This window comes from Periplaneta americana, chromosome 1, assembly GCF_040183065.1.
Source record: "Periplaneta americana isolate PAMFEO1 chromosome 1, P.americana_PAMFEO1_priV1, whole genome shotgun sequence".
Lineage (NCBI taxonomy): Eukaryota > Metazoa > Arthropoda > Insecta > Blattodea > Blattidae > Periplaneta > Periplaneta americana.
The window spans coordinates 41,628,042-41,650,559 of record NC_091117.1 but is presented as its reverse complement, the minus strand read 5'-3'; the positions used below and the strand labels follow the sequence as shown (position 1 = coordinate 41,650,559).

General features: G+C 35.6%; 1 protein-coding gene across 1 annotated transcript in view; it reads right to left on the bottom strand.

Annotated features, from left to right (window-relative positions):
* The window catches only part of LOC138694873 (probable 3',5'-cyclic phosphodiesterase pde-5), a 453,748-nt gene extending 431,684 nt beyond the window's left edge, over positions 1-22,064 (bottom strand). Inside the window, exons 1-2 of the mRNA XM_069819021.1 lie at positions 21,892-22,064; positions 8,116-8,242 (exon numbers count right to left, since the gene is read on the bottom strand). Of these exons, the coding sequence (XP_069675122.1) occupies positions 8,116-8,242; positions 21,892-22,026 (262 nt within the window). The 5' untranslated portion in view covers positions 22,027-22,064. The remainder of the gene's footprint in view (positions 1-8,115; positions 8,243-21,891) is intronic.
* Positions 22,065-22,518: the final 454 nt, after the last annotated feature.

The window sequence follows — 22,518 nt, the reverse complement described above, 5'->3', positions numbered from 1 at the left end:
TACATATCCACGGATTTGTGGTCGATTGACAGCATTAATTTCGTCTTGTGAGCTTGGGAGGAGAACTGGCTGGTTGGTGTAGATTCAGATTACCAGAATACATTTTTGCCACACACACACACACACACACATACACACACTCACTCTCTCTTTCTCTTTCTCTCTCTCTCTCTCTCTCTCTCTCTCTCTCTCTCACACACATACACAATGCGGAACAAGCATGGGTTCTATGTTTCATCGAAAGTAGGTTCTTTTGGCAGAAAAAATAATAACCTCATAATATAATTTCGAAAAATTAAATGTTTATTTTCGATAAAAAAAAATGCAAATAAAATGCGGTGAAAAATAAATTACGCTGCCCAGGAACAATAATTTATTGGTGTATGCCACAACATAAGACTTCACTGCAGTATTTCTGAATAAAACATGCGCAGTGAATCTTTCTGCTCTTCGTTCTTTCAGTTGCTTATCCGACGTCATTGTCTTTATCAGCACTGTTTACTGTTAGAGGAAAACAAATATTTAAGTAAACCTCATAGTAGAACACATAGACCTATTAGTGCTTAGCTTGTGGCTTTGACGCCTTGAATATCGGAGAACACAAAGCGGCCATTTTCTTTTATGAAAGTATTTGATCGTCTCATAAGAAACGTCGGTTTTTTGAGTTTGGTGTTTTGTAAGATTTGAACGATTTTATTTAGTTAGACAATGCAATTTAGAGGACGCTATGGTTATTACTGTGTATTGTGAGCATGTGACAGTAGTCAAATTGTTAATGCAAAGAATATAAAATGGAGGTGATTAGAGATTAGAGTCCTTCTAAAGCACTACTGCAAACAAGATTATAAACCTGCTGCTGCGGCTCGAAATATATGTAAAGTCGAGAGTGAAGGTGTCGTTGGTGAGCGTGTAGCACAACGATGGTTCCAGGGTTTCAATAATGGAGAAAGAGATATTAAAGATTTGCATCATCCTGGAAGACCTAAGGTATACAATATTGAGAATACACGCAGAGTTTTGGAAAAAAAATCCACAAAAAGTAGGTAGGCCTACTCGTAGGTTGTCAGAAGAACTTGGTGCTTCCAAATATAGGCTACAATACATCGTCACATTAAAACGCTTAGAAGAACATACAGAAGTTGTAATTCCGTACTTCATGAATTGACACCTAAATAGGTTCAGCCACTGCCATCGTGATCTAATACAGGCCGTAAGGCAGACCACGTGACTCGCTTAACAGCTGATCGCGAAAGGCGGTCTTTCAACCATATGAATTAGTTGCAGTGCATGAAGAATAACATATATTTCTCTGAAATGCAGTGTAATTGCGTCAGTAAAATTTTAAACAGTGATTGTGACACGCTTGAGACACAATTTACTTGCAATTTAAGGTATAATATTATTTTTGGTGTGAAAATTACGTTGTTGCAGGCAAAGTTCGTATGTGTAATACCTGCCTTTATTTCGATTAAATATTGCGCCCTTATGTGGTTAAGTGAAATTTTGGTCTTATAAACAGTAGGCTAAATATGTGTAATAATATATACGTGAAAGTGAAACATTGACTGGCATGTAAAGTAAGTTGTGATTAGGCCTAAGTGCAGCGTTACCAATGTTACTCTTGTCTAATCCATTATTGTTAGTTTACCGTATTTGTCTTATTAAATTTAAATTATTGCTCCCTTTTTATTTGTGAATAACCTACATTATACGAGTAAATAATACGACGTTTGATAATATACACAATTTGGACTAAAAACGAGATACATATAGTATATTACAAAAAATTATACCCTATAGTTTCCATTACTGTTACAGTATCTAGAATTGTAATTAGTTGAAATAAAGCACTCATGCTTCATTACGAAATTCTTGCACATTCATTTATGCACGTTTCAACAATTTTCAGTTGCATCGCACGCATATTTTAATGTGTTGAAGTTATAGGTTATGTTTATTCTATCAGTACTTGCCTTATTTCCATATTCGCAATTATGCATTATAATTAAGCATAACGCTACGTATAACTCATAAATGCAATTTGTCTACACTTCAATTGTATTTATTCGTTTCAGACGGTACTCCAGTCTGAAGTCTGATTAGTGTAATATGTTACTAGGGCTAAACTAGCGCTGAGGTAGTTCCCTTCGTATTCATACATCTTGCATATACAAATTAGTTCGGTTCGTTCAGGATTTTAATATGCCTTGCTTATAGGATCAAATGCATCTCCACAAAAAATAAATTCAACTGTTTTCAGTTCAGAAATTACCGGAACTATACCTCAGCGCTACTAAGTAATATAACGTATGTACATTTCATAGGAGGTGGTGAATTTTCTGCCTATAAGTAAGGACGGTAACCGTGTTCTGAAGTTTACCCTAAAAAATATATTCTTCTTTGTTAAATCTAAAAACCGTTTTCGTTCTCAACTTAAGCCTAAAATGTTGACGCAGATAGGTTATGTTAACATGGTAAATTCTCTTCACATAAAAATAACACAGTTTTATTTATTATTCCTGCCACATTATGCAACACATAAATGGAACTTATGCACATATTACATTGAATAAAAATTTAATTGTATTATTTATTTGTTCCCTACTATACTGGGTTGTAATGAATTGTATTTATCTAACCTACCAGATTAACACACAACTGTACATACACTAATTTCATAGGAGGGACTGTGGTAAATGTTGTACCTACAAGTAAGGAAGGTAGATGTGCTAAATTAAAATCACAATAAAAATAATTCTTCTTTATTAAATCTCAAAATAGCTTCCACTCCAAACTTAAAATGTTGATGCAACCAGGTTATGTTACCATGTAAAACTCCGTTCATATTAAAATAACACAGTTTTATAATTATTTCTGCAACATATTATGCGATAAGAACTGTGAAGGGGTCTTATACACACATTACACTAAATAAAATTGAGCGCCGGCACGCATTAAAGTAATATATTTCACTCAGCTCCGTATACTCAAATAGAAAAGCCCGACTCATCGAGTGACGTCACACAACCTGCATTACGGCCTGGTCTAGATCACGATGGCAGTGGTTCAGCGCAGAGTGGATATCTGTCGTCAGCTTATCGCTAATATGAGATACGAGGCGCGTCCGGAAAGTAAGTTTCCCTCACAGCTCACAGATAGCAGGTCATGCATTGCGGCGAGAAGCTAATGCGCGTGCGTGACAGAGTAATGACGTGGCAATGGTATGCGCCAAGTGATACTACCCGATTCTTCACAGTAGCACCAGTATAGCGTATGAAGATGACTCAAATTCTATCCCCCTCCGATTGCGAGAAAGACAGAGAAAGTGAGGCCTCACCATACGCCAGTAGCGGAGGGATGTGAAACTAATAGTACGCGGCTTTCTATCAGCTGATGTGTGTGTAGAAAAATATACGTATAACATTATGCAACGTTTATGTTGCAGGCTTCGTTTTTTCATCTGTTTTGTTTAACATAATACGATTGTCCCTGTTATCCTTCTGATTCCTAATGTCATAGATTACACTATTATTGACAGTTTCGATATGTTACGCAACCAGCTCTTTGAACGATGTCGTTCGCGAGCTGTCTAGGCTCTCGTGAACGAACGAGCTGGCAGCCAGCTCGGGAACGAAAGAGCTGGCAACCAGCTCGCGAACGAACTGACTCTTTTGAACGACTCTCTCAGCCGGTTGGACCCATCACTAATCACCTGGCCGGCGCATACCATTGCCACGTCATTACTCTGTTATGTACGAGCAATAGCCTCTCGCAATGCATGGCCTGCTATCTGAGAGATGTGAGGGAAACTTACTTTATGGACGGGCCTCGTAGATGAAAAATGGGTATGTTACGGCAATCCTGACCCCTTACAACAGAGCCTCGATCCCCGTCAGCCTGCCAAAGTCTCGTTAAACAAAATCGGTTCGGCCCCAAAGCAATGTTGTACGATGTCTGATGGAATTTTGAAGATGTGATTCACCAGAAGTTTGTTCCAAATGAACATGCAGTCGATGCGAATCTTTATTCTCAACAGCTAGAACAAGGTTATGAAGTTCTGACACAGAGGTACCAGGCATTAATTAATGTAAATAAAATTATTTTGCAAAAGGGCTAAGCGAGAACTCACACCACTCGAATAATCACGCAAAAAAATCTAGGAATTGGTAAAAATCGAATTGCTGCCACAACCGGCATATAGCCCTGATCTTGCTCCTTCAGATTATCATCTGTTTCGATTCATGTCCCACTTCCTGCGTAAAAGATATTTCCTAAACTTAAAAGCCGTTAAAATGAGTATCACCTAATTCTTCGCATCAAAAACCAAAAACTGGTACGATCGTGGGATAACAAACCTCACTGAAAGGTGACTCAAGGTCATAGAACCTAATGTTCTTTACTTTGAAGATTTGATTAATTTCTTGTCACAACACACTACATTTAAAATTTTGACTTAATTAACCCTTTGCAGCACAAATTATTTTTTTGTTTTTCATTTCATGGTTCATAACAAAACTTCGATCAATTTTTTTCAACATTTTAACTCTGCACACAATTTCAAAACACAGATAGCACCTCTATGTATACTCAAGAGGTGGTTCCTTGGTGGAATATCTGTGCCATAAAATTTAGGAAGAAAGAAAACGGTGGTTCTTCTGAACAACTTTAATTTCGGACATAAAATAATACAGTTTCTATGCAATGTAATCAGAAAACGAGCATAGTTTTAATCACGGCCAGCGTGTGTAAAGATTTCTTCATGCTTAGCGTCAGATTCTTTTTCAAATGCCTAACGTTAACCACACGTTATCCCGTACTAGTTGGATGATGTGCTAAGGTATGTGACGTGAGACCAGCAGTCTGATAATAGTCCTTGGTCCTCTATGGTCTGTAGCGCACAGGAATGCTACACAAATTCACCCAAATAAAAAGATGAAACTTAAAACTTCTGCACTGAGCACAAAACTCATCTAAAGTGTGAGTCCTCCAAAATTTACATTTCACATACTGTCATTTTTCCAGAACAATGTGACTGGAAAATTGATTATAAATTTAATCGAGACCAGCCTCTAATCTGGTTTACGTATGGACCTAGGATAAAAGACATCTCTAAAGCTGGAGTTAATGGTGTGAATCCAAGTACGAAACAATCTTTTCCAAGCGAATGTATAATACGCTATTTTAGCATGTATGACGGAAAACTTAAAAAATAAATGTAAGATGAATACCTACCTTAATTATAAAATCCAGTCTCTATTAGTCTTCAACTACCGGCAAAATCTAATTGAGCTACGTGACTGATAGGATCAAACACGTATGAGTCACTACAAAATTTTCTCAACTTTTTATTAAGGAGAAATGTGCACCTTCCTGGATAAAAAATGACATATTCAACCTATTTATATAATACGATTTTATTTTCCTTGTACTGAAAGAATTTCTTGCATATAGGCTACTCGTATCTAATATCCCCTTAAACTTTCGCTTTAGCTAAGATTTGATTTCGGTACTTGCATCTGGCATTTGCCAAACCAAGCGACTTCCATGAAATGCCGATCAAACAACTGTTTCACTTTATGAGAATCCAGGGCTGATTGAAAAGTAGTTAGGGGGCAACATAATATTTCAGAAACAAACCGTAACCTATTGATACCCTTTTTAATCTAATGACAAAACAGTGACATCAAGTGTTAGATTCACTTTTTGCAGAAATAATTAATTTTTCACGAATTTCCATATTGAAGCGTTTAGTGTATTCCTTCGTTCAACCATTCAGTGTTCTGTCCAAGAGCAGATTTTTCACTGCAAACCCAGCTTTCTCCAATCTTTCCTATTTTCTGCCTTTCTCTTTGTTTCCTCATACGATCCATATATCTTAATGTCGTTTATCATCTGATATTTTCTTCTGCCCAGAACTCTTTTCCCGTTCCAGTGCATCCTTCAGTAGACAGTTTCTTCTCAGCCAGTGACCCAACTAATTCCTATTCCCCTTCCTGATCAGTTTCAGCATTATTCTTTCTTCACCCACTGTTTCCAACACAGTTTCATTTCTTATACTGTCTGTCCAATTTACACATTCTATATATCCACATTTCAAATGCTTCTTTCTTCCCACTTCACTTCGTTGTAATGTCCATGTTTCTGCTCCATACAATGCCACACTCCATACAAAGCACTTCACTAGTCTCTTCCTTAGTTCTTTTCCAGAGGTCCGCTGAAGATGCTCCTTTTTCTATTAAAAGCTTCCTTTGCCATTGCTATCCTCCTTTTGACTTCCTGGCACCAGCTCATCTTACTGCTTATAGTACACCCCAAATATTTTAAGCTGTACACTTGCTCTACTGTCTCATTTAGAATTCGCAACTGTACTTTCTTTATTTTTCTTCCAACAACCATAGTCTTCGTCTTATTTGCATTTATCTTCATTCCATAATGCTCACAGCTGTCATTTAGCTCCAGTAGCATATCCCTTAGTATCATCTTCTCTTCTGCTAACAACGCCATATCATCAGCAAAGTCGATCTGGTTGGCGAGTTGGTATAGCGCTGGCCTTCTATGCCCAAGGTTGCGGGTTCGATCCCGGGCCAGGTCGATGGCATTTAAGTGTGCTTAAATCCTGACAGGCTCATGTCAGTAGATTTACTGGCATGTAAAAGAACTCCTGCGGGACAAAATTCCGGCACATCCGGCGAAGCTGATATAACCTCTGCAGTTGCGAGCGTCGTTAAATAAAACATAACCTAACATTCATCAGCAAATCTTATGCACTTTATTATTCTTTCTCCTACTAGCACTCCTCTCATGTTTTGAAAACAGTTCTTTACTAAATCTTCCAAATAGATGTTAAACGAAATAAAACTTGTCCTAAAATAAAATTACTATAAAAGATACAAGATTTAGATAAACATTTAGAAAACAATGTTATTTTTTCTATTTCCTGTAACTCTAACTCCCGTATGAGTGACACCCGTGTTCGGAGGAGAAATTGAGCATATAGTTCATAGCTTAATAAATTATTACAAAGAAAGATAACATTATATTTAAAATTAAAATAACTCGTATACCGTATTGTTCTTAGAGAATTTAATATCAGAAAGAAATTGAAATGAAAGTTTTGTATGTTAACTTGATAATGAAATAGATTAAACTGAGAATCAAATGAATTATAATAAAATATCACCAAATCACAAGACATCTATTTAAAATATATCAGTAAAATATATATTAATACTAATTTCAATTAACGTATTCCAAATATCTCTTTCATTTTTAATTTTAATTCATATAATATTTAATTACGGTATATATTTTTTTTTTTGCCAGAAGTTATAATGCATTTCGCCCCTTCTTATATTTTACTTCATTTTATTTTATTGTGGAAGAAATAGAATAATGTGTATTTAAAAATGTATGCCCATTACAATTCCTTTTCGTCATCGCAATGATTTCATGTTGTCCCAAATGTCCCTCCCTGCTTCAGTGCTAGTACGTACGAATCCTTCAACGTCAGCCATGCCTAGACAGACAGCACAGTGGATAGAACATGGAAAAGTAAACAAGCCACAGCCTGTTCCCACGCCTCCACCCAACGCTTCGCTGGTAGTTAACCTGTATCTCCCCAACTAGGACCTCAAGTTCGAAGTCTAATTATACAGAGACATCATTTTATTTTTAATTCAATTTTTATTGTTCCTGAGTTTTTTAATGTACTTCACTCCCACCCCCTCTACTAGTAAACTTACAACCGTCCTCCACACAGAACCAAGACCGCGTATGCAGTACTGAGTTAGTGAGTATAGTACGTCCCAGAAATATGTTCGCGTTTTCCAGTGACGAAAGTTATTTCCTGATAAAATGCGTCTCAGTCAGAGTTATAAATGCGGTTTATAAGGATTTGCATACATTACATAGCAATTAATTTAAACCCTTTAAAATATTGGCTCGTTACGATATATTTCGCAACATTAAAAAAATATTTTCTAATAGTAATTTCAGGTTCCTGTAAAGCCGATATGATGTTGCTCTCTTTCCGAGAAACTCTCATCATTGTACAGCACACTGATAAAAAGATTTGTCAAATTGAAACTAAGACGCCTGTACGAGAGTGTAACATACCTGGAGCCGGATGATTGACAATCGGCGGCAGCTTCCTGGTCTGCAGGCGCGCTGCAGGAGAGAGTCCACCGCTTACAGTGACGTCAGTAGCCCCATGTCCTCCAGATGGGTTCACAACGATGTGGACCTGCAGAAGAAAACATTTACGTGTTATCAGAAATATCCAATATTACTAAAAGAGACATGTGTGTATGTATGTATGTATGTATGTATGTATGTATGTATGTATGTATAATAATAATAATAATAATAATAATAATAATAATGATTTATTTAACCTGGCAGAGTTAAGGCCATACGGCCTTCTCTAACACTCAACCAGGAGTAAAAACTGCGTTACAGAAACACTACAAATTTACAAAGTACACACAAAACTGAATAAGATAATAATAATAAAATGTAAACAGCAAGTAAGAAGAAGTCAGACATAATATATAACATAGAGAAGGAAAGAAAAAAAGCATAATAAAATGTGAACAGCAGGTCAAAAATAAATGAGGCCTACAAAGTATAAAAAATAAGGCAATTATTGATAATAATAATAATAATAATAATAATAATAATAATAATAATAATAATAATAATAATAATAATAATAATAAATAAGAATATTAATGATAATAATAATGATAATAATAATAATAAATAATAATAAAATAATAACAGGCCTAATAGTAATAATAATACTAATAGTAGTAATAAAATAGTGCAGTACAAAGCATACAATGAATACAATATTTTTAAGTACACACAGTAAGGAAAATTTTTTTATATATAGCTCAACTTATCACATTAGAGACATACCATTATCGGAAAATATGAAAACAAAAATATAAAATACGTTAAGTATCACTAGAACATAAAAAAATGTGAATACGTGGAAACATTCAATACAACACTTGTCATAATAGTAAGTTAGTTTGGCAACTCGTCATAAGATAATTTTCTAACTTGGATTTGAAAGATTTCAATGTTCGGCAGCCCTTGACTTCAGGCGGCAGAGAATTCCAGTGACGAGAGGTAGCAACAGTGAAAGATGAGGAATACAGAGATGATGTGTGAAGTGGAATTTCTAGCGTGTTATCGCGTTGTGATCGAGTATTAATATTATGATAGCGAGAGAGAGTATGAAAACGAGCGAATAAATAATAGGGGGATGAAGTGTGCATAATTCGATATAGGAGAGAAAGTGAGTGCAGATTTCTCCTCTCATGTAACCTAAGCCATGATAACTTCTCGAAAGAATGTGAGATATGATCATAGTATCGAACATTACAAATGAAGCGGACGCACGCGTTATGAACACGCTGTAGTTTCTGGGCGGAATCAATCCTGAGATCACTGAACAAAACGTCGCAATAATCGAAGTGAGGTAGAATGAGCGTCTGTACCAGCGTCTATTTTAATTTAGATGGATAATGATACAATCTTTTTAGTGAATGGAGAATAGAGAATGCCTTCTTACATGTATATTTAATATGCGTATCCCAACTAAGATTATGCGTATCCCAAATATGTTGCGTATGTATGTATGTATGTTAGTATGTATGTATGTGTGCTGTATGTATACAAATCTACACACTTTGACCAATATTTACCAAATTTTGCACACTTATAACCTTCACAGCCAAGGAAAAAACACAGATTAACTAGATTAAAATGTTGACAAACCACACCCTCCCTTGGCTTCCTCCGTCACTCACTAAAAAGCAGTAATATTTGGTTCTGGGATACGACCGATAAAGAGTTTTTTTTTCTATTTTGTGGGAGATTTCTTTGATATGACATAGAGGGAAAGTTTAGTTCACTTCAAAGGGTAACTTCCAAGGGTAAGAGGAAAATCTAAAGTCCCCTAATCGAAGTACAATTTGATATTCTGGTATAATAAAATTATTATCTGTTTTCCCTTGATCACAAATCCTAAAGAGGTGTACAGGCGTAAAGGAGTGGAAAATCCAAAATTTTTCTATGGTAAATAGTGCAATGTGATTGAAACTGTTAAGTCTTCGTGCGAATAAATATTTATTTATAGTGTAGACTGCAATGTTCATTTTTTTACTTGCATTGTCCCCTCTATTTTTTTTGGTGTGCCCACTCCAGTGCCCCCCTTCCAGTTTGAAAATTCTCACGCCACTACTGCGTACATAGTACTGTATTGCGTATCCGAAAGGTGAATGTTTTCGTTTATAGGAACAATACTTTTTCTTCGAGATACCTTTAACATTGTATTTCTCATAACAGGCTTGATAGGAACTCTGAATATTAATACCCATAAGCACAGATAATGTCATAATTGGTATGTTAATTATTATTTACTTTAATCTGTTACGTCAAACTGCTGGGAGAAACTAGCGCACAGGTACTAAGAAGTCAAAAAGCCTTATTATTCATTCATTCATTCATTCATTCATTCATTCATTCATTCTGTGTTCTGACCAAGGATAGGTCTTTCACTGCAAACCCAGCTTTCTCCAATCTTTCGTATTTTCTGCCTTTCTCTTTGTTTCCTCATATGATCCATATATCTTAATGTCGACTATCATCTGATATCTTCTTCTACCCCGAAATCTTCTCCCATTCACCATTCCTTCCAGTGCATTCTTCAGTAGGCAGTTTCCTCTCAACCAGTGACCCAACCAATTCCTTTTCCTCTTCCTGATCAGTTTCAGCATCATTCTTTCTTTACCCACTCTTTCCAACATAGCTTCATTTCTTATTCCGTCTGTCCGCTTCACACGTTCCATTCTTTTCCATATCCACATTTCAAATGCTTCTATTCGCTTCTCTTCACTTCGTCGTAATGTCCATGTTTCTGCCCCATACAAGCAGAAGATGCTCCTTTTGCTTTATTAATATTATTATTATTATTATTATTATTATTATTATTATTATTATTATTATTACTAGGCATAAAAATATTTAAGAAAAGGACAATGTAGCCTAATTACACTACAACTAATAGCAACTTTGTAGAAATCTGTAAAAATAATTATAAGTTATAATGTTTTACCAGATAATATTAGACATTTAAGTTTGGGGATTTTTAAGATAGAAATTAAAAATAAATTAATCGACTTGTCATTATATAATATTGGAGAGTATTTCAACTCAATATAAAGAACGTATAGCCATTTATGACATTTGTGTAGCTTTTAAGGAGAATTGCCCTATAGTATTATAAAATGTGATTATTTCTTTGTGTATAATTTTATATGATATTTGTTTTTATGTAACTTATGTATTATATTGCTTATTTGTAAGTCTATTTTTTTACACTAGTATTTAAATGCTTTTATGCTCGACCCTACCGAAATGTAGTAATTATACACCTGGTAGCAGTCCTTTAATGCATGTCATTAAAGTACACCTATTCATTAAAGATCAGGTTTTCGATTATTTTGGATATGCAGTCGAAAGACAACTATCGAAAGGTCACGGAAGCTGGAAATCCAATACTGTCGCAGAAGATTATGTTCTGTTACTATAATAATTAGCGTTAATTGTAAATAATATTCAAATAAATTCAATTTGTCATCTCGTTTTTCAATGTCGAATTCAATTTCAAGGTTATATCAAGACTAATGTTTATCTTACTCTCTAGATTATATCAAGGTCATCGACATTCGTTTTCCGGAAAAAATCAATACTTTCGCGTCTGCGCACATCTCACAATTCACGAGGTAGGCTATTGCACTCACTCACATAACAATAACATGAATACTTATGAATAATTTCAAGTTAGAAATATGGTCGAGCATAAAAAGTCGTATGAAACTTGTCTATAATGGTAATTAAGACGCTCGTATGAAAATTATGAAACGAGCGCAAGCGACTTTCATAAACATCCTCGCGTCTTAATTACTACCATTATAGGGTCGTTGCATAATGTACTATTATTTTATCATGACATTTTCTTATACTGCATTGTACAGTCCCTGAAATGAAATAAATAATAATAATAATAATAATAATAATGATAATAATAATCATAATGAATTATTACTATCATCATCATCATCATTACCATTATTATTATACTCAACTTGGTTTATTGTACATTTGTTGAATTTGGGTCTGTCGGTAAGTCACTCTGATCATTTGTTGGATCAATTTATTGATGAGGCGGTCGTCGGTGGTTTGGTGGGTGGGTCGCCCGTTATATCAGTCGGTTGTTTGCTAACGCTTCAATACATATTATGGTCCATGAACACCTTCCTGTACTCTGCTAGCTTGGCAATGCGTAGAATTGCATGTTTAATGTGAGGAGGGGCACCTGTAAAGTAGAACTCATTATCTCGATGGTAGTTGATTGGGATGATTACTAAAATTTGCTAATTTAAAACCGGAGCAAAATTGGCTGGTAAATTTTACCTGGAACCTTTTCACAAGGTACGCATCTTGACTTCTCTCCTGAAGAAATCTACAGTAAAAACACTATTACTCTCAGCGATGTCTAAAACCGGAATAGTAATATGCGTTACAAGGGCGGTATGTTGAAGTTTTCATGTTCGAGGAAAAGTTTGAAAAAGCGAAACGTAGTTGAGCTTTTTTAATTTCCGAGAATTTAAAGAAAACATACCGCTCGTGTATCGTACATTATTTTGTGCGAAGATCGTTTATTACATACCTGAAAGACGAATTTCTAATTAGTTGCAATGAAATCTCCATCTTGGTTTCTGTTCAATGACGGCAAATTTGCAAAACAAAAATATCTATCTTCAACATTGTTGCTTTAAAATGTTTTCTGTGTTTACTACACTCCAGCAGGCCGTGATATACGTCTGTCTTTTTTCCCCCCAGTCTATGATGAGTCTGGAATCTTGTTGATTTTTTCACGGCTTCCTTAATGTTACTTGCATCACGAATGCAGTAACTTTAGTGGAGTTGTAGAGTTTACTTAATTTTTGCAAATATTTAAAAACAATAATTAACAGTGCAATTTAGGTGAAATTGCAGTGGTAAGTTTCCAATTTATAATTATTACTATATTGAACGTCTCTAAAAATAATATGTTAAAAACCTAAAGCAGTAAAATCAATATGTTACTTAAGCGGTAAGAAGAGGGAAATTGTTATATGTGTAAGGTTTGGAATACTGAATGTGGAATTTTTTACTTTCCGCGGATTGGTTTTGTGCGGAAACCAACCAAATACGCACGATCTCGCACAAAATATATTTGGGGTCTACCAGAATCTAGTTACATCCGGTATACGTTTCACGAATTCATTGCATTGAGATTTCCTTAAATCCTCTGTCAATTTTTAATCATAATCATCATCATCATCATCAGCATCATCATCATCGACACTCCAAGGATTAGGCAATTGCCCGTTCCGACTTCGTAATTCATCAGCCCAATCTTTTCTAGCTCTACTGACGTCACGCCTTCCTCTTGCTTGATAATTTCTTGCTTATTTTTTTTTTTATTTTAGTAGGTTATTTTACGACGCTTTATCAACATCTAAGGTTATTTAGCGTCTGAATGAGATGAAGACGATAATGCCGGTGAAATGAGTCCGGGGTCCAACACCGAAAGTTACCCAGCATTTGCTCATATTGGGTTAAGGGAAAACCCCGGAAAAAACCTCAACCAGATAACTTGCCCCAACCGGGAATCGAACCCGGGCCACCTGGTTTCGCAGCCAGACGCGCTGACCGTTACTCCACAGGTGTGGACAATTTCTTGCTAACAATGGATATCTCTCCTTACTCATTCCATTCATGTCTTTAATCCACTTTTGTCTATAATTCGTGACTTTACCCAATAAAGACTGTACTTTTAATTCTTCTCTTATATCCTCATTTCTAATTCTATCAAGTTTTGTACACCCTTTAACTTGTCTGAGGAACCTCATCTCCGCCACCTGTTTTCTATCTTTCTGTTTTTTCGTTGCAGCCCAATTTCACATCCATACAATATTGTGAGAATCGCCATAACTTTATTCGTTTTAACTTTTGTTTCTTTTTAATTTTATTTTTTAACGTTCTCTGTATTGTTCCATATACCGTCTGAAATTTATTTATTTTAGAATCGATGTCTCTTTCCATATTGTAACTAATATCACAGCCCAAATATTTGAAACTAGACAACAGCAATTGCCAACCTGCTAAGAAACAGAGGATGGGAAGTACATGAGGAGATTCATTGTGTGTCTGAAGATGATTCTCATAGAAGAGTCGATATAATTGCCATCAATAGAAGAACCCAGAAAGCGATGGTCTTAGACCCTACGATTTGCTTTGAACGAGACACAAATCAAGCACTGCAGATAAATGATGACAAGCGAGCTAAATATGTACCTTGTCTTCCATACCTCAGTGAAAAATATGGCGTTTCGCTTTACAACTGGGATGTTACAGGCTTACTATTTGGAGCGAGGGGTTGTTTACCAAAATTTACATGTAATATCCTTAAATCCTTTAAAATTCCCTTTTATGAGGTTCAGAAGATTGTAATGGAAATTCTGAAGGCCTCTCTTCAAATTCTACACTATCATCTATATGTTAACACGTAAATTTTTGTTTTAATGCACAAATCGAATCATTATTTTGCTCGTTTCATTTCCCTTTATCTTTTATGTTTGTTAATTCCGGATCCCAGCGGTCAACCTCACTTGAGGACGGATGATTTGAAATAAATCTTAGTAGTAATACTTTGATTTTCTAAAATAATTTTGGATCTCACTGGATGTTTTCCTCTAAATCCCATTGTCTTTGTTTTTCTTACTGATATCTTTAGACAATTTTTAATCAAACGTTAAAAGTGTATCTTACACAGTTTCTTTACGAAAAAAAGGACCAATTAGTTATTGATATTTTATAATTAAAAAGTTAAGCGAAATAAAAAAAGATCAATACTGAATAATTAAATATGTATTTAATTAAACTCCAGATTCTCGACACACCAGCTGTTTTCGTCAAGTTCCTGGAATAATCATTAATTCACACGCTCCTTATGAGGTCTGACAATTCAATTGAAATCAATCCGCGCGCCTGTCCCGATACACACGCCATAACACGTGCAGGGTGATTTATCTCCCTCCGCATATCGTAGGCTTACAAGCAGCAGGCATTACGCCAAATGGCTTGGCATAACGACTTAAAGCCGTCCACTTGTAGGCTCAGGATATAATTACTGCTTGTAATCCTACTATCGCAATTTGCATCATTACAGCGGACTGCAACCGCAAGCCGCGAACCGAATCCTGATCGCGATGGTGCTGTACAGTTGTCAGTTATTTTATACACGACGCTTTCTGCTGCAGATGTCATCCAGCGTCCAAATACAAACTGGGCGAGAAAACCGGGCAGGTACTACAGTGAGTATGAGCAAGTTTTCTACAGGGACATCATTTTATTTTTACTAACATTTTTAATATTAACCTGGCTATACCTTTGGATTAACGGTTCATAGCCGGAAACACCGTTTGCTACCCCCTTCCACGATTGAAGTTCGATGATTCTGTCGTAAAATACAAACAAATCACTTTACTAAGAATAGGAGGGAAGAAAAGTAGTTCATCCATTTACGTAAACTAGGAGATATCGTAATTCTGAGTTTGATAATTTTCATTACGTTTTTGTTTAATCAAAATACAGTACAGTATTAACAATAAGTGTTTTTACTCGCGAACTGAGTTATCCATGTGGACGTATTCATTATGCAGTGTATATTATACTGTCTACAACACATTAGCGTACAATATAGAGAATGAAGTTAAATTGAAAAATAATCATAATATGGATATTTAAACACATTTTTGAAAATGGTAGTCGTTCATTTAGATACAGGCTTCAGTTCTTTTGTGCATATTATCGCACTATAGACTATTGCATCTAATTCCAATTACCAGTTTCGTCCTTCGTACTAGTAACTCTTGTTGAAATAATTCTATACCTATTATATGAAAGAGTACCTTACGTACTGTAAATTCAATCTTCACCTCAGTCCGACCCGCACGGATAACCTTACTCAGACATGCTATCTACTGTATGTGGTTATGTCGCAGGATCGTAGAAAGGGGGGAAATCACGTGACAGCTAATTACTTTTATTTAAGTTATTTTAAACAGTTGTGGGTGAGGGAAATCGGGATGGAACGTAGGCAAACGGACGACAGTACCTGTGCGAAAATATGATTCAATATTGACAACTCTTTCGTCACTGGAAAACGCGAACATATTTCTGGAACGTACTATACTCACTAACTCAATACTGTTTGTGTTTATTACGACCTTAAGGCGACTTTGACTATATACGCTTGGTTCTGTGAGGAGAACAGTTGGAAGTTTACTAATAGAGGGAGTGGGAGTGAAGTACATTCAAAAACTCAGGTACAATAAAAATTGAAGTAAAAATAAAATGATGTCCCTGTACAAGTACGGTACTTCACTCATTCCATTATTCCTAAAATATGTCACACTATACGGGACTCATCACCTCACCGGCCCTGTGAAGAATGCAAAAGGAATAATGTTCATGCTTAACGTATGCAAACGGGAGAACCCCGAAAAAACTCAACTATGAAATTATTCACAAAAATGTCACCATTGATTTTTCAATGAAAAATCTCAGGTCTAATCGGACTCGAATCAGGACAACTGAAGTGGCAAGCTGAAGGTCTAGAGCACTGAAACACCGTAGGGACTTATGCTATCCTATAAATTTTAATTACAATACTGCAAATATATTCGTAAATTTCCTGAAATTCGGATTTTCAGCAAGTTTGCGTGTATGTAGTATTACATATCGTCGTTGTTAGTGCAATAACTCCTATGTGACATATTTATCGAGTTTCAGATTTCTGCTCTATTAAATAACTTAAATAGTGATACAGGAAATAATAAAATCTCCTATATGTAATTATATTTCTTTGTTTCGAAAATGTAAGAATTCACAGTCTCCTATGTACGGCTGCCATAGGATGAATAAACGTGTTTTTTTTTCCTACTGAAAAATTTTATATTTTGCATATAGGAACAACGACGATATAGAAATATTTGTTATTCTTCATTTTTTTACATCATACGACCATGAAAGCTGCGACGCAAGAAAAAATCGTCTGTTAGCATATTCAATGAGAGGCGACATTGCAATGCTGGTAGGCTAATAGGCTATACAAAGTGTTCCATTTACTGTATCTTGATCATCCAAAATAATTTTGCACACAAGCACAAAACGAAAAATTGTGCCATACAAAAGGCGCACAGTCCACACCTGTGGAGTAACGGCTAGCGCGTCTGGCAGCGAAACCAGGTGGCTCTTGTTCGATTCCTGGTAGGGGAAAGTTACCTGGTTGAGGTTTTCCGGGGTTTTCCCTCAACCCAATATGAGTAAATGCTGGGTAACTATCGGTGCTGAGCCCCGGACTCATTTCACCGGCATTATCACCTTCATTTCATTCAAACGCTAAATAACCTGAGATGTTGGTACAGCGTAGTAAAATAACCTACTAAAAAAAGTGTACAACTGAAAGGGGGAAATAATACTGTTGGGGATACAACCTTGTAGCGTTATTTATTAATGAGATACGAGTACTAACATTGTTTCTTTAAATGACACTATGAATTTATTTTAGGCCTATTTTCTCACGAAATTTCGGCCAGTGTATGGGACCGATGTCCACCCAGCATCGCGATGCACTTGGGGAACTGCGACAGGTAGCGAAATCCTGTTAAGAAAGTCAGCTACAACGGCTGGGGAGATCATCATGCTAGTCACACGGTACCTCTATTCTGGTTGAATGATCGTCCACCTCTGCTTCGGCATGTTGACTTGAGACCAGCAGCCGGCTGGTCATTCATGGGCTGTCGTGTCTCGTGTTATTATTATTATTATTATTATTATTATTATTATTATTATTATTATTATTATTATTATTATTATTATTGCAGTCTGCTTTCAAAAAACTGAAATTTAACATTTATGAAACAGTTATATTACCGGTTTTTCTGTACGGTTGTGAAACTTCGACTCTCACTTTCAGAGAAAAACAGAGGTTAAGGGTGCTCAGAAAAATATTTGGGGCTAAGAGGGATGAAGTTACAGGAGAATGGAGAAAGTTACACAATGCAGAACTGCACGCATTGTATTCTTCACCTGACATAATTAGGAACATTAAATCCAGACGTTTGAGATGGGGAGGGCATGCAGCACATATGGCTGAACCCAGAAATGCGTATAGAGTGTTAGTTGGGAGACTTGAAGGAAAAATACCTTTGCGGAGACCGGGACGTAGATGGGAGGATAATATTAAAATGGATTTGAGTGAAGTGGGATATGGTGATAGAGACTGGATTAATCTTCCTCAGGATAGGGACCGATGGCTGGCTTATGTCAGGGCGGCAATGAACCTCCGGGTTCTCTAAAAGCCATTTGTAATTAAATAATAATAATAATAATAATAATAATAATAATAATATTATTATTATTATTATTATTATTATTATTATTATTATTATTATTATTATTATTAGCTACTAGTCAACTCAAATCAATATAAAAAAACTGGATGTACGTTCAATCCGTTATTATTGTCATAATACTATATTATTATTATTATTATTATTATTATTATTATTATTATTATTATTATTATTATTATTATTATTATTATTATTAGCTACTAGTCAATTCAAATCAACTAGTCAACCACTCCACGATTTTCGAACACTTTATTTTCATAAACGACAAGTGCATATTCAATTTTCGAAAGGTAACAAAAAAAATTCGGAAATACATAACTTCGACTGTAACGTAACATAATCTACCACAACCTGAACTGACATAACCTAGCCCTAACTAACCCAAGCAAAACTAAGTTAACCTTAATTAGCCTAAACTAACCTAACTAACCATTATAGGCCATTTGTTAGCCACCGGCGTGGCTCAAACGGTTAAGGCGCTTGCCTTCCGGTCTGAAGTTGCTCTCGGGCGCGGGTTCGATTCCCGCTTGGGCTGATTACCTGGTTGGCTTTTTCAGAGGTTTTCCCCAACCGTAAGATAAATGCCAGGTAATCTATGGCGAATCCTCAGCCTCATCTCGCCAAATACCATCTCGCTATCACCAATCTCATCGACACTAAATAAACTTGTAGTTGATACAGCGTCGTTAAATAGCCAACTTAAAAAAAAAGGCCATTTGTTATCTCGAGAAACGTAACTGCGCGTGCGGGGAAGCAGAAAGTTGACTGAGAAGCTTCCCTCCCACGCAACGATTCCACTCGCAGCTAGCCAGCTCCCTTAGCCCCACCATAAGGTTCTTACTGTAAGCTACGGAGCACGCTTGTATTCGGTTTCACGATATAACGAATGACCGTTATCTAACGATAGTGTCCAGAACTACGTGAAACTTTAAGGGTGCTATTCATAGACAATTGGCTAGCCCGCGCTATGAGCGTGCTAAACTAGCCCCGGCTATCGACTGATTATTTGTACAAGATTCATATCATATCATATATCGCTCACAATCGTTTATGAATACGAAAAACGTTAGTTCGCTGATCATCCACCGGAAGCCCGCGCTAAGAATGTCTATGAATATGGTCCTAAGAATCTTAAACATGTAAAACCATAATTCATTCGCAATAATCTACGCATATAAATGATGGGTATAATATAGAATAATAATTATACATGCTCAGAGTTTCTAAAATCCTTGAAGAGGTTTTGCTTTAGAATTAATTAATTATTATTATTATTATTATTATTATTATTATTATTATTATTATTATTATTATTATTATTATTATTATTGCTATACATATCAGATATTTAAATCGTCCCGGCCATGGAACTACAAAGTCGTGCTTCACTTTTCCACTGTCGCACTACGAAGGGCGAAGACCGACTAGTCGACTGCTGACCTCACGGCCACATGCCGAACCAGAGGTGGACGATCATTCAACCAGAATGGAGGTATCGTGTGGTTAGCACGATGAGCTTCGCAGCCGTTATAGCTGGTTTGCGTAAACGGATTTCGCTACCTATCGTAGCTCCCCAAGTGCCTCACGATGCTGGGTGAGCACCGGTCTCATACACTGGCCGAAATTTCATGAGAAAATTTCTTCCCCCATTAGGACTCGAATCAGCGCGCATTTCGTAACGCGAGTCCCAGGCCTTAGACTACGACGCCACGGCGCGGGACACATAAATACGATACTGACTGAAATTAATAGTTTTATAATGAAACTTATCTTCCTCGCTATTATTAAAATTATTAAAATGGGGTTAAAAAACGGACATACAATAATAATAATAAAATAATAATAATAATAATAATAATAATAAAAATAATAATAATAATAATAGCAATAATAACGACAATATTAAAATTAATAGTGATAATAATAAAATAACGATAAAAACAATAATAGCGATAATAATAAAATAATAAAAGCTATGATAATACTAATAATAATGATAATACTAATAATAATGATAATACTAATAATAATAACGATGATAATAATAGCAATAATAACGATAATATTAAAATTAATAGCGATAATAATAAAATAACGATAATAACAATAATAATAGCGATAATAATAAAATAATAACAGCTATGATAATAATAATAATAATAATAATAATAATAATACTAATAATAATAATAGTAATAATAATGACGATGATAATAATAAGATTAATAATAACAATAATAATAAATAATAACAGCGATGATAATAATAATAATAATAATAATAGTAATAATAATGATGATAATAATGACAATAATAGCGATAATAAAATAATAACAGCGATGATGATAATACTTACTTACTTACTTACTTACTTACTTACTTACTTACTTACTTACTTACTTACTTACTTACTTACTTACTTACTTACTTACTTACTGGCTTTTAAGGAACCCGGAGGTTCATTGCCGCCCTCACATAGGCCCGCCATTGGTCCCTATCCTAAGCAAGAGTAATCCAGTTTCTACTGTATCATCATATCCCACCTCCGTCAAATCAATTTTAATATTATCTTCCCATCTACATCTCTGCCTCACCAAAGGTCTTTTTCCCTCCGGCTTCCCAACTAACACTCTATATGCATTTCTGGATTCGTCCATACGCGCTACTTGCCCTGCCCATCTCAAACGTCTGGATTTAATGTTCCTAATTATGTCAGGTGAAGAGTACAATGCGTGCAGCTCTGCGTTGTGTAACTTTCTCCATTCTCCTGTAACCTCATCCCTCTTAGCCCCAAATATTTTCCTAAGAACCTTATTCTCAAACACCCTTAATCTCTCTTCCTCTCTCAAAGTGAGAGTCCAAGTTTCACAGCCATACAGAACAACCAGGTAATATAACTGTTTTATAAATTCTAACTTTCAGATTTTTTGACAGCAGACTAGATGACAAAAGCTTCTCAACCGAATAATTAGAGGCATTTCCCATATTTATTCTATGTTTAATTTCCTCCTGAGTGTCATTTATATTTGTTACTGTTGCTCCAAGATATTTGAATTTTTCCACCTCTTCGAAGGGTAAATCTCCCATTTTTATAGTTCCATTTCGTAGAATATTCTCGTCACGAGACATAATAATAATAATAATAATAATAATAATAATAATAATAGTAATAATAATAATAATAATAATAACGATGATAATAATAACAATAGGCCTAGCGATGAAAAAAATAAAATAATAACTGCGATGATAGTAATATTAACGATGATAATAACAATAATAATAGCGCTAAGAATAACGATAATAATAATAATAATAATAATAATGATAATAATAATATAAATTACTTTACCTTGAAATGGAAGTTATCCTGCGCAGAATCCGTGTTTCCATGTTCGTGAACAGGACAACATGCCGTCGCGGCGTCGTCTTCCTCATTCTCCTCGACCAGCTCTGGCAGGGCAGGACTGTCGCTCTTGGCTGACATCGCTCCCGCTCCACTCGGCTACTAAGCGCTCCCAGTGTCTTCAGTCCTCATCCTCCCAAGTATACAGCTAATACGTTTAAGTGCTTTTTATGAACAGAGTCGTTTCCTTAATACGCATGCGTCCTGAAGAAAATGCATCATTTATATCTGGAAGAGATCGTCAAATGGGTTTCATTAGTCTATCTAAGCACCATATTGCTGTTGACTTTAATATACCTGTGTAAACAGAACTCGGCGAGGACGGAATGAACCAGTTGGCATGATAACAACTAGGTCATCACGTCTGTTTGGTAGAGCATTGTCACGTATTAAATTAAAATGCGGACCAGTCGAGCTGTGGAGTTTCAATTGTCCTCTCGTGTAGGAAGTAGTACGGTAGCTTACCTATCCATTACCTTTTAGAGACAGGAAGTATACATTTTGCGTGACAATTTAATCGCATCAATACTGTTCATTTGCTTTTTTACGAAAATAACTGACGGTATATCCAGT